Raw genomic sequence first — 12,999 nt, 5'->3', positions numbered from 1 at the left:
ACATGTGCGTGGCGTGCGTCTGTCTCGTCAAGGACATTTTCGGGGCTTGAATTTCTCATTTTTGTGATTGGCCATCGATGCAGTTGACAGGGAAACGGGAGTGTCAGTGTGTGAGATGTGAGATGTGAGATGGTGGCTTGCTTCTGACAGCCCTTCGAGTCAACCAGGAACGATTGATGAACGAAGGCGTTGGTTTGCAAAACAGGGAAGTTGAGTCTCGATAGGTGATGATGAAGTGGATGTTTGAGCGTCTGGTTGTGAGCGTTTTCGATCATGGCGGTGGCTGTTGGAATCCAGAACGCATGGCGCGATTCAAGACCTGTGACGCAGAGGCGAAACGGTTACGAAGTTCAAGAAAAGGAAGCAGTACTGACGATGATGAAAGTTGATCATGTTAAACGACAGATGCTTTTTTGGTTCGAGGTCTTATGATACAGGTAGGTACACAGTAGTAGTAGTGGTAAGACAGACAGCTTTTTTCTTCTCTCTTCCCCAACGCACCGCTTCCCTTCGACCAGCGCAGGTAGTTGTGTGTGGTTGGTGATAGAAGCAGGCAAAGCAGATGTATAAACGTACAGACAGCTTTCTTCTTCGCCTCATTCCCATCGTACGTCTTGAACTGTCGAAAGAAGAAAGCAAAAGCACACACACACCACACACAAAGGAAAAAGTAATGTACAAATCTTCGCAGGCGCAAAGCAAGGACGAAGAAAGTCGCATAACGCAATGCATGCAGAAAAGCAGCCTCGCCGACTTGTGAAAGTCTGGTTCGAAGCTTGAAAAAAGTTCCCCCAAACCAAAAGCATGCCCATAAAGTTCCAGTCCCCAGAAGAAAGGTATTAGTTGTACAGTAGCGAAAGTAAGAATGTCCAAAAAAGGTAGTAGGTCGAGAATCTTCGTCCTGTTTGAAGCCGCTTTGAATCGAAGTAGAAAGGTGTGGTGTTGAAGTGAAGTGGTACCCTCTTGGACCCCTCGAGATAGTACCGTTGTGTGGCGCCTCATCTGCACCCATCCCATGTCCCATTTTATTGTGGTATCCCCAGGCGTGACGACGTAAGGTTCGTATCGATCAAAAGAAAAAGGCAGTGTCGACCATCATGCATGGGTGACATCAAAGTCGTCCTGACCGAAGGCGTAAGAAGGCATCCCAGTCCGGGAAGCTCTACTCTTCCCTCTTCCTCTTCTTCGCGGGCTTGCGATCAGAGTTGGGGGAGAAGTCGCCATCCGAGTAGCCGACACTGCTTGAGCTGGAGCCAGCGACCTGGGCAGTGACATCGAAGAGCATCGAGCCGAGCTCATGGGCATCAGGGCTCACGCGGTGTTGTTGAGGGTACTGATGCTGCTGAGGTTGCTGATATTGCTGCTCCTGCTTGGGTCGGATCAAGCTGCCAGCGTCGCCGCCGTTGACTGACTCAATGGGCTGCTGCATCTGAGGCTCGCCTGGCTGGGTGAGGACACCCATGACCATGGTGCCGGCGCCATGAGTCCTCTGGTGCTGCGACAGGTTGTCGGAGCGGGAGAACTTCTTGCCACAGTCGGAGCACTCGAACGGCTTCTCGTGGGTGTGGAGAGAGCGGTAGTGACGCTTGAGGTGCTCCTGTCGGCGGAAGCGGCGGCTGCAAAGCGTGCAGACGAAAGTCTTGGATGGATCGTCAGTCAGGGACTGCTTGCGACCGCGGCGCGACACGTTGCTGTTGCTGGCGGGAGTGGGCGCCCCGGAGTCATTGGCATCGGCCTCGGAGGTGGTGCTGGGCGCCGTCGAGGTGGGAGCCGTCGAGGTCTGCTGGGTAGTCTGGGCGGTGTGCTGGTGATGGGCGGGCTCGCTCTTCTTGGTGTTCTTGCGCGACTTCTTCTGCGCGGCGGCAGAGTCATCAGGGATGGAAAACTCCGACATTGGCGGGGAGTAACCGGCGTTAGCGAGCTCGTCGTCGCTGAAGCTCTCCTCACTGAAGAAGCCGTCGTCTTCGACGAGGCCGGGGACGAGGTCGAGGCGTTGGCGCTTGCTGCCGTTGTAGTGGACTTCGGGTTGGGAGTAGGCGACCATGCCGGAGTAGTCGTCTTCGTTGTCGAGTTCGAAGATTGGCTCGAAAGTCGGGTAGCCCCCGTAGCTGATTAGCTCAGCAGGGGCCGCAATCTGGACGTGCGGCTCGTGCTGCGGCGCCGCGAAGTCGCCCTTGAACGCCGACTTGTGTTCCTCGTCGTCACCGGGGCAGAGCGTCGCCAGGTTGGTGAATTCACCAGCGGCATTGCCCACGGTCAGATTTCGGGGGTCGCACACGTCCTGCTCGGAAGCGACGCTTCTTGGCACCGGGGACGGGGAAGGAGAGACCTGGGTAGACCCAGTCGCAATCTCGTACGACGTGCCGCTCGCAGCAGACACCGAGTTGTTGTGCAGGAAAACTGGCGTCATGGGAGGTGAGCCCGGACGAGTCCAGTCACCACCAGCCAGCACCTCTTGGAACACCTCTTCCTCACAGCCCTGCTTGACCGCTGGCTGGAAAACCATTTGTGGCTTGGCGAAGAACACGCCTTGACCGTTGACCGGAGTTGGCACAATGTCGCATGTCGACGGAGGAGTCGAGACTGAGCTGAATGAGCCCGATGCAGAGAGCGTGGGCGTCGCTGGGAAGTAGTGGCATTCAGTGTCGACCATCAAGCCGTGAACGTCTTGCTGTGGGAGCGGCTGCGGCACCATAAATGTGGGCTTCTGGTGCTGACGCGGGGAAGCATCTGGGGTGAGCATTGGGCCATAGGCGTGCTGGTGTTGGTAATGTACGGGAATGCCGGCGGATTGTGGGCGGTGGTACATTGGCTGCTGGAAGTGCATCGCGTGCTGAGGACTCGATGGCACAATGGCCATTGGCAGACCGTGTGGGTGCTGTGGGTGCGGCGTGAAGTGTCCATGTTGTCGGTTTTCTGGACTTGGCTCTGGGTTGTAGTAGAAGAATGGTGATTGCCCCATTGGGGGAGTTGCTTGGTGCGCGTACTCCATTGTGTCGTGTCGATTTTCTGCGGGAGGTCAGCAAATGCTGTCGAGCTGGTAGATTTGCAGACCGCATCGCTACCAACTACTGACCTGATGTTTTGGATTTTCCTGTTGTGGTTGGATTGTTAGACGTCTCGACACATTCGATGGACGAGGTGATTGATCGTTTGTTCGTTGTTGGATTATGCGGTTATAGTGTCACACTGTACAAGGGTCCAGCTACAATACAGAGGTCCCAATGGAGATGACTAGGAAGGAATGACGAGAGTCGTAGTAGTGGTGGTCGTTGAGGATCGAGGCCGAGGCGGAGGATGTTCGATTGATGGTGGTACAGGAAGTTAGTGTAGCATAGAAGATTGTTCCTAAGGAGTGACGAGGCCGTCCGGGTCTTGCACGAAAGCACAGATCGGATGTGGACCTTAAAGGGAACGATGAAAGAAGAAGAGACGACGGATGACGATAGAGGAGAGGCACAAGAGAACGACGACCAAGTTTAAGATAAACCCTGGGCGAATTGATGGATGGGGGCGGCCGGGCGATAAAGACAGATCAGCGAGCAGACTTGCGCGGCGAGCCCCAGAAGCGTTAGGCCCAGGAACAAGAGCTAGGGCGGCGGTAGTGCGTGCGCGATTCGAGTTGGCTCATGGGGCACATCGGGACGCATCCCAGACCCATGCCCGCCCAACACGCAGCCAACGACAGCGTCCCACCGCCATGCAGGTACGCCCACCCCGGCACCACGCTACTGCGCCGCTGCATCCACCCACGTCCACGCCGCTGCTGCTCCATTCCTCCCAGGTACAGGTCGCTGGTGTGCGGTGCCGGCTGGCCACAAGTCGTTGACCGTGCATGCATGCATACGAGAAAGGCGACACACACCAGCGCGTCGAGCAGCACAAGATTTCGACGTCGTCGTGCAGGTCGAGTAGGAAAGGACAGCAGTAGTGTGGGATCGGACAGGTCTCTTCTCTTGCGTCTCATCCTCAGCTGTATCATCCCATCCCAGCACCGCCCATGAATCACCACCGCCGACTGCACTCCCGTGGGCTGTTTGCGGCGGCATGTCTGTTCGATTCATCCGCCATCAGCATCTCAGGTACACAGTCGCGTCTAGAGTCAGCGTGGTGCAGCTGCAAACACAGCGTCGCTGCTTGGGCTGGTCCAGCGAACGACGACAGGCCGCTTTCCTCGGACCCGGCGACGCGCTCTGCACAGCTGCACAGTGACGACGACTATTCGATGCAGCTGTCTCAAGCCGCCGGTGGCCACACGGCCAGTCAGTCTGCAAAGCTGCAGCGTGTATGTTTCTGCTCAGATCCGTCAATAGTGCAATCCAATAGCCCAGGCCTGCCTGCCGTGTCGTGAGCGCAGTGTTGGTCGTTTGTCTCTGCTGCGACTCGTCTTCTTCGTCGTTCTCACTGCCCACTCGCGGCATCGCCAGGCCGTGTGGCCAGACTGCCAACGCCACCGGTCAGCCTATCACCACGGCTTCGCTTCCAATCGATAACCTGTGCCGGAAGTCAATCATCACCAACCGTCGAGACCCTAGCTCGGGATTCGCTGGACCGCTCGCTGCGCCGGTGCAGACATGTGTCAGGACTTTCTTCCAATAGCGCTTCGCTGCGCAGCCATCACGCCGTGTGTGGCCTCACGGTCGCGGCGAACGAAAGACACGGGCGTGGTGTGGTGTGCTGCGCTGTGCTGGCTGCTGGTGCTCGCTACTGCAGCGCCTGCCAGTGGGTAGGTCGCACCATTCCACGGCTGATCAGAGTGCGGCGGCCGTGGCCACGCAGCTGCGAGAGGCGAGTCAAAATCGACGCGTGCGAGGAAAAATCTCATCACTTTCTTGCTCCTGCTGCTGCTTCCCACCGCGGCCTGGCGTCGGACGAGTTGAAACACACGAGCAGCACCTAACGCAGGTACCAGGTACCGTCGCTGCCCGCCCGCCAGGCCACCGGACAGACTCGCGGCGTCGTGATTGGTGGATATGCATCGGCGACTTGTTCCCCACGCCATTGTTTCACTCTCTGACGCAGCGTCTTCTCGAAGCACACAAATACCAGCTCCACTTGCCAGGTAGCGGTCTACCGGTGCTCTGTATCAACTAGAAGGCCGATCGACCTTCGAGAAGACGTGTCCATATTGAGCGCATCTCGGTGCGACAAACAAGCAGACGAACGACCGCCGGACGTCGGCTGCCGCAGTGTCGCTGTCTGTCAGTCTGTCGTTCGTCGGCGCCAGCGAGCTCCAGCGCAGCCAGCCAGAGGTGCAGGCACAGTTGGGCTGCGTCCACGCCTCGGCATTGGTCGTGAATTTTTAGAAGCGCGTGTGCAAAGCTGCAAAAACCCCGCTAATGCACAATTTATGCCGTCCACAAAACTCAAACGGCAGGTACAGGTACTGTATGCAGCCACGGCGAGCACAGCGAAAACCTTCAAACAGGCACTCCCACCGAATGTAGCACAGCCTTCGCCTAGTTTGCGTAGGCACCCTTCCCTATGCGGAACTACTGCAGGAGCGACGAGTGCGCTCTGGAGGCCGACATGTTAATTTCACGCTGCAGGAGGTGTCGCTGTCGCTGGTTGTGGCCTGTCAGATTCCCTTGGGAGCCGTCCTTGACTCTGCATTCGGTCTTATCAGGGCCCAAAAAGAAAATATCTATTCTGTAAGTGGTCGGTATATCTGGCCTTTTTCTTCCCTCTCTCACATGTCAAACACCGTATGCGGGCTGGACGTTACTTGTCAATCAAAATACACTTGGCTCGCCGGCAGCCAGCCCTTCCTCGGGTGTACACCCACAGATACGGGAGCTCGTCCGGGTTCAACTAGCCGGCACGCGTTGCCCAACAACAATCTGTGCCGCCCTGCCTCGTTTGTTCCTGTTCGTGTGCGAACGCGACACAGCCCTTTTGCGAGCACAGCTGCCGAGAAGAGCTGCTGGAGGAGCTCTCATCATCATCACGAGCTGCTGCTCTCTGCTTTTTCGTCCACGGCATCTGGGCCTTTGACTTTGATCCGCCAGTCCCGTCCGTAGTGCCGAGCTACCGACGTAGGACCCCCGGGGAATTGTTCAGACTTTCCGCCGTCGCTTCTTCACGAGAATTGTTCCTGCAGCACTTCCGCCCAGCGGACGATCGACCCTAAACGAAATTGGGCGTTTTCCCAACCCACCTCGACGACGATCTTCCATCGTCATGTCTTTTTCCTTTCCGGTGACAAGCTCTCGGTGACGGTGGCTTGCGACTAGCATCCACATCACCGCCGCGGCACTGGGATGCAGCGAACCTACAACCCGTCCAAAATCCTCGCACTTGCTATCCTTCTCTAGCTCTCCCACCTTGCGCGGTATATCGCCCACGGTGCCAGGCACAGCCAAGGGCCGAGATTGACAGCTGGGCGTTGGGAACCTTGCGACCCCGACTTTCACATGCCTGCGATCAGCAGCTGGGATTCCTTGTTGCCACTTCGGTTCAAAGGTGGAGGGGACTTTTTGTTCAAGAGCCGAATGACCGAACAAACACCAGCACTTTCTGGAAGCCTGGGTTCATGAATCGTGCCTGTCCATCATCCAGGGCCTCGCATCGCACGTGCTCGTGGGTGTTCTTGTCGAGATTCGCTTCAACTTCGCTTGCACGAAGCTCGTGCTGGTGATGGCAGCGTGACCCATTCGGTGTGGTAATTGTTCGCTCTCCCACTTCATGTGCCATCGCCGGCTGTTCCTGACGTCGTAGGTGGCGAGCTCGTGGAGCCGTGGGGTCCATCTCGTCCTGGTGAGACATGCGGGTGTACGGGACAGACCCGCGAGGGACGATCGTAGGCTCCACTGTGCCTCAGGCTGACGATAAGATGGGACGCCTCACTCGAGTGCGAAAAGCGCGTCGCCGAGGAAGTCCAAACCAATAACGGTCACTGCACTCGACCTTCGCACATCATCGTCAAGAGCAAAAGTCTAGTCCAGCATCCAGACTTTGCGGCGCTCGCCCAGCGTCGAAGTCTACACGTCTCTCCTGCCCTGTGCAGCATGCACAAGCTCGAATGCTCGTCACGCTTGTTTTCCTTTTTGCTCCGCGTACCTGCATTTGTAAAATGTACCTGCAGCTCGAGCCCGTCATCACAACAATGGGCAGCATCGGCGACGCGGTACTTGGACTGCACATAGCCGAGGATCGTAGACCGTTGACGACCACCAGCCGGGCGTTTCTTGCCACTGGAAGAGGATGCCGCCATGGCTGTCCTTCCTCAGGTAGCCACAGAGTGAGACAAGTGAGATCCAACTGCAGAAGATTGTCGATGCTAATTCGCCACATGGAAAGGTGTTATTCAACGTCGCGATGGCGGAGGTAAGATACTTTCGGTCCGCAAAGACGAGTCCCGCTGGCCTCAACGCGTCCATTTTCAGGGTCGGAAGGACTCGCGACGTTCCCAGCGGTGCCGCTTCCAGCTCTTTCTCTCGTGTTGCTCGTCGATGTTGGGATGTCGTAAACGGCTGCTCAGTGCTGTCGACATTCTGGAATCTGGACCCTTCAGCCCGAAAGTCCAGAGTTTGCTGATGCCCGTAGCCATGGGTTTTCGAGCTCTGTAGTTTCTCCAACTAGCCAGTCCTTTCCTTTGGTCGTGTATGACCGTCGCGATTTCGGATCAAGGCGGCCTTGTCATGAATTGGGCACTGTATATCCATCATTGGTGCTGTTCCAATCGAGGCCATAAGATCGGTCCTGGCAAGCCTTGGAGAGTACGTTGACCATTGAATTTTCCCAAGGTGGTCCAGGTATTGTGCTAATCAAGTACAGGCCCAATGTTCTCATTTCCACGTCGTATCTCATGCTGGGGTATCGTAGATCGGTCATGCATGATGCAGGTACAGGACTTGCTTGGGTAGCCGAAATCTCGGAACATCTGAAAGAGTGTTACAAAGGTACTGTAACTCGAAGAAGGACGGTGTGAATCTGCCCACGTTCACAAGGAATGTCTTGTAGGACAGAACCCAGAGGCTACGGGAGCCATAGTAGCGTACCATGATCGACGACCTCCCCTGATGCACAGAGCAAGATGGGGTCTTCGTTGCTCGGCCTGATCCGGACATCACAGCGTCTGGGATCTATTCAAAAGCACGCTGAATCTGGGGCAGCGCAGGGGAATCTCCGCATTCTCTTCAAGCTGTGCACAAGGAGGTCAACTTGAAAACACCGTGTGTGGGGGCTACGGCAAGGTCAAACAGCCATGTCGGGTCCTGCTCGGCATCGCGTACGTCGTTCGACCCTGAAGGACATCCTGTGCGCAATGATTGCACGCAAGCACCAGGTGAGTTGATAATCGCCGTCGTTGCACTTCATGTTCGCTCTCGATACACACAGAATGTGTTGCGTATAGCTTGTTGGCTTATCTTGTGCTGTCAGCACTTTCTCTCGGGCTCCTTGGACGCAATTGAATGTATGACCAGGGCCCAATATTGGTTCGACTCGTCTTGTCCCTGCACGCTCGACCAGGTCTCGATGTTGACTCGGTAATCCATTGGTCCATTGCTGCCCACTGGTCTGGCGTTCTTCGGCGTTGAAAAGCTGTAAGGCGACGTCCAGAGGTCAACGAGGAGCGAGAAAGTCCAGGAAACGAGGAACCACACTCCCTTTTCACGTCGGCCTTCAGATGAGGTTGAGTTAGTGCAACCACATCGTCGGAACTCAAGGCGCCTGTCATATAGACTCTTGGACCAGGATTGGCCTGTCATTGGCTGCAGGCTTCTTGCAGGTACCAGATCGCGCTTACACCTCGTCGTCAGCTATCATGGCCGTCCCAGTCGAAACCTTCTGCAACTCGCTGGATACTGGATTAAACTTGAAAGCCTATCCTCCAGCCTTGGATGCACGCCAGCATCAGGCATGTTGCGCGTGTTCATGCAATAGCGGGATCGGCCTATAGATGCAAGCCATGCCTCGTGTCGGAAATCTTCGTTTCGGAGGAAGCAGAACGTGCAGGTTTCTTCGATCTGGTTGACTCGTGGCAGAACGTTTGCTGTCGTGGTGGACTTTGAGATCTGAATATGGTCACAAGTCGGCAGCCTTATCACGGCAGTTGGGCATCGATGGCGGTGCTCTCATGTGTCGTGGTTGGTATCGCCGTTTTGCGCGCTAAGCGACAGCCCGGCGCCTTCAAACATCTTGCGATTCACGTTGGTATGTGATCGGCGCATTGTGGTTGTTTGAGCAAGATGAATACTGTGCAGTCACTCTTGACCACAACATGTCGTTGGATTAAGGAAGTCAGGCAAACATTCAGAAGCGAATCATGATCTCATCCTGGCGGTGAGATGCAGAAGTCATGCGTTAGCCGGTCCGGGTATGCAGCTGTACCCGAGTAGCCGGAGAATGCTGAGCCTCGCGGTGTGGCCGACTTCTTGCAGAGATGGCATTGCCACGAGAAATGGCTAACGCATGGCCTAATGTGAGTGTTGCGTCGTAGTGAGTCTGTTCAGCCTTCCTGCGACTGCAAGTTCTCGGTTTCTCCAGGTTGGTCGCTGCTGTCACATGAACGCCCAAAACTGCCAAGCACGACGTCAATCGGCAGACCTTCCTTCTCCGGCCTCTGCCCAAAAGTTAAGACTCACCATTCAACCTCTCATGCTCAAAGACCATTCCAACACCATGGCCAGCAAGATATCGCTCTCCCTCGGAGCGAAGCGCAAGGGGCCACCACCCATAAACGGCGTCAAGCGCCCACACTCCAGCCTGCACGATGAAGAAGACGCAGGCGCCGAGTTTGGCGCAGAAGAGAAAGTCTCGCACTTTGATCGCGAAGCAGGCGGCGCAATCGACGAGAGTCGCAAGAAGAAAGACACCGGCCCGCTGGTGATTCCGAAGATGTCAAATCGAGACTGGAGGGAAGCGGCCAATCAGCGCAAGAGGCAGAAGAGCGCATTGCCCACTCATGGCAACGATGTGAACATGGAAGAGAAGATGAGGGCAGTCGAAGCGGCGGATGCGGCGAAGAAGCCTCAGTTTGGGCTGAACACATATAAGAGAGCGGAGGAGAACGGTGATTACGAGATGGCTGAGAACGGACATGCGACAGACCAGAACGGCCACGCAAATGGCGAAGAGGCCGAGCCGCCACGTCAGAAGACAGACGATGAACTGGCTATGGATGCGCTTCTCGGCAAGACCACCACGAATAAGAGCCTCACGATACCGGCTGCAGAGGGCACAATGACGGAAGGAGACGCCTTTCAACACGACTACACCTCTGCGCCAGATGCAGCCACGTTGGACGACTACGCTCGCGTTCCCGTAGAACAGTTCGGGGCTGCTCTACTTCGTGGCATGGGCTGGAAAGACGGCGAGGGGATTGGATCGCAGAGAGGCAAGAAATTGCCCAAAGACATCAACAAACTCCCAGAACGACGAGCGAATCTGCTGGGTATCGGAGCCAAAGAAGATGCAGCGCTTGCGCAGGAGATGGGCGCTTGGGGCAAAGGCGCCAAGGGTGGCAAGGAAATCAAAATCTACAACCCTGTCCTGTTGAGAGACAAGAAGACAGGAAAGATGTACACGGAGGAGGAGCTGCAGAAGAAGCGAGAGCAGGACGAGAGGAAGAAATACGAAGACGAATTTGAGAGAAAGGAGAAAGACAAGGAGAGGAGGCGGCGGAGAGATGAGAGTGAGGAGCGTGATTCGAGAGATCGCAGGCGAGAGAAGGAAAGGAACGCTGGCCGGGACCACGATCACAGACGCGAGCGTGATTCTGATCGTAGGAGGCATGATGAAGAGAGTGATGAAGAGTACTATCGCCGCAAGGAGAAGGAAAGGCGGCGGAGGAAGGATCGTGAAAGAGAAAACGACGATTATGACCGTGAACGATCTAGACGGCATAAAGACCGGGATGATAGAGACCGTCACCACGATCGGGACAGAGATCGCAGGAGGTAGAGGCCAGGATTACCACGCATACTTGATACGGTTTTCTCCAACCAGACAAAGAATCAAAGGACATTCCTCCCACCTGCAATTCCATCGTCCTCTACCCATCACCCCGAACTCTGCTGCCAATCATTCGCCCTGCACCCTTCATTTTACCCGCCAAATCTCCATGCGCTCCCCAATCCAAGCCACAACCCTCCCCTCCTCCATGCAAAAAATCACATGCGCCTTCTGAACCGTAAGCAATCGACGGGTGATGATCACCACCGTCGTTTCTCCCGTCCGCCTAATCTCCCCAGGCGTCTCCTGTCATCGACTTTCAGACGAGGAGGAGACCCGGGGAGCGGCGGTGGTTGCCCGAAAATGCGCAGGAGTGAAGTAGGTTTTTGGGATGGAGGCTACGGTGTCGTGGATTTCTGGCACTGTGGGCTGCTTTGGGATGTTAGACTGTGTCGCTGTGGCCCATGCCGTAGCAACCAAGTTCAGCACGAATGCCACAGAGGCGTCGAAAATCATGTTCGTTTCAAGGACGAGGGAGGTGGTGTCGCGGAAGACGATGGAGTCGACGAAGTCGGCGACTTGGACGGGTTTGACGGTTATGGTGATCGTGCTTGTGGTGAGCAGTAAGCCATCCTCTATTGAGATGCCCGATTCCTGGCTGCTGCTGTGAGCTTCGTCGTAGGAGCGAAATCAGATCAAACACGTTAGCACCAGCGGTCGTCGCCCTGGCAGCATCAGTCTCCGGCGTGAATAGTTGACCACCTCTCTGAGCGCCCACCAGCATAGCAAGGAGAACAGTAAAGAACTGTGCCGAAGTCAACGTATCAGCAAGAACTAGCTTCGGTCCCCACCAATACGCAATGCCGTAGGAAGTCGATGCAGCAACGAAGAAGGTGAAGAAGTGCGAAATGTGTCTGCTCCCTGACCATAGAGCCAGCGTACTGAATATATAGACGGCTGCTGGTATGAAAGCCAGTTGGATGGCTGCTGTTGGTGTCTTCTGATCACAGCGGGAGCTACTTTTTGCGACCTCTGTCGAAACAGCTCTTCATGTGATCCGCCGCAAGGAAGAAGTGTATTAGCGGAGTGTTGTGCAGGTACTCGGCGGCGAGGCTAGTAGCAGACTGCATACCTTGTCCATGATCTTGGTGAAGTGCTCCAGGTGTTGGGCACTGCATTGGGCAAAGGCCAAGTACACTGGCAGGCTAGACGAGCATCTTGGTAGAAGCTCACAGCGTAAGCGGTGATGAACTGCGACATGCTGGTAATGTAGATGGACTTTTCTCTGCGGTTCCGTTATCAATCTTGGTCATGTCGGCATCGAGACTGCCAGCAATCTAAATAGTTGGAAATGCGTGGAAGTAGGTAGGCTGCTGCTTCAACAGCGCCTGCATGTATGCGAAGCGGATGCAGTAGTTAAGGCGCTCGCCGAACAGCGCCCAGAGCTCAATTTACGCGTGGATCATGTTGAACGGGCTACGGTCGGCTGCGAAGAGTAGATTGAAGAAGTCCATTGCAAGGACGCAGGACATCTTCCTGGCAATCTGGGCCAACACCCCCTACAATGAGGACCCATTGGTCACTGGAAGAGAATCATGTATTGCTCAACCGTCGGACACTTTCCCTCGCAGTCTGGGATCATGTTGCTGAAAATGACCATGTTTCCGGTCTTTCAAGGGATTATGGTGGCAGAAATGCCCGTCAAGGGGCCGATTGTAAATCAAGGTGATCGTTGGGTTGGCGGTAAAAATACCTTGCTCTAATGTTTTGAATGCAAAGTAGAACAAGATTGGACATGAACCCCAAGGTCGATGCTGCTGGTACCAAACGGGCACGCTCTATACTCGCTACTATGGCACAATTTGGTAGCGTCCTAGTCTCTCTCACCAGCACAATGTCACGTTGTTACTCAACCACACATGGCTAAAGCGGGACGTCAGTTCTCATGCCCGGTCACGGAGCATATTGAGTGCTTCAAGGCAATTTCAAAGACCCGGGACTTTGTTTAAGCCTTTCGTGGCATTCTATCATTGGCCAGCTCTCAAGTAACAGCGTGCATCGCGCGTGGGATGGTGTTATTGTCTTGCGTACTAGCAGCTGCTT

At 55.4% G+C, this 12,999-nt stretch overlaps 5 protein-coding genes across 5 annotated transcripts; 2 read left to right on the top strand and 3 right to left on the bottom strand.

Annotated features, from left to right (window-relative positions):
- Positions 1 to 1,162: 1,162 nt before the first annotated feature.
- Positions 1,163 to 2,992, bottom strand: M409DRAFT_52983 (uncharacterized protein; the record flags this gene model as incomplete). Its single annotated transcript, XM_033812232.1, has 1 exon — positions 1,163 to 2,992. The coding sequence occupies one exon, from the start codon at positions 2,990 to 2,992 to the stop codon at positions 1,163 to 1,165; it is 1,830 nt and encodes a 609-aa protein (XP_033669900.1).
- Positions 2,993 to 3,659: 667 nt separating this feature from the next.
- Positions 3,660 to 4,900, top strand: M409DRAFT_52982 (uncharacterized protein; the record flags this gene model as incomplete). The annotated part of the gene is made up of 4 exons (XM_033812231.1): positions 3,660 to 3,706; positions 3,785 to 3,911; positions 3,974 to 4,285; positions 4,358 to 4,900. The coding sequence occupies 4 exons, from the start codon at positions 3,660 to 3,662 to the stop codon at positions 4,898 to 4,900; spliced, it is 1,029 nt and encodes a 342-aa protein (XP_033669899.1).
- A 1,156-nt stretch (positions 4,901 to 6,056) lies between these two features.
- On the bottom strand, positions 6,057 to 6,765 carry M409DRAFT_52981 (uncharacterized protein; the record flags this gene model as incomplete). The annotated part of the gene is made up of 2 exons (XM_033812230.1): positions 6,057 to 6,524; positions 6,574 to 6,765. 2 exons carry the CDS (start codon positions 6,763 to 6,765, stop codon positions 6,057 to 6,059), a joined length of 660 nt encoding a protein of 219 aa, XP_033669898.1.
- Positions 6,766 to 9,624: 2,859 nt separating this feature from the next.
- On the top strand, positions 9,625 to 10,905 carry M409DRAFT_65327 (uncharacterized protein; the record flags this gene model as incomplete). Its single annotated transcript, XM_033816459.1, has 1 exon — positions 9,625 to 10,905. The coding sequence occupies one exon, from the start codon at positions 9,625 to 9,627 to the stop codon at positions 10,903 to 10,905; it is 1,281 nt and encodes a 426-aa protein (XP_033669897.1).
- Positions 10,906 to 11,205: 300 nt separating this feature from the next.
- Positions 11,206 to 12,156, bottom strand: M409DRAFT_21018 (uncharacterized protein; the record flags this gene model as incomplete). Its single annotated transcript, XM_033805663.1, has 2 exons — positions 11,206 to 11,554; positions 12,029 to 12,156. The coding sequence occupies 2 exons, from the start codon at positions 12,154 to 12,156 to the stop codon at positions 11,206 to 11,208; spliced, it is 477 nt and encodes a 158-aa protein (XP_033669896.1).
- Positions 12,157 to 12,999: the final 843 nt, after the last annotated feature.

Source organism: Zasmidium cellare (assembly GCF_010093935.1).
Source record: "Zasmidium cellare ATCC 36951 unplaced genomic scaffold M409scaffold_11, whole genome shotgun sequence".
NCBI classification, from domain to species: Eukaryota; Fungi; Ascomycota; class Dothideomycetes; order Mycosphaerellales; family Mycosphaerellaceae; genus Zasmidium; species Zasmidium cellare.
This window is presented reverse-complemented; position numbering and strand designations above follow the sequence as displayed.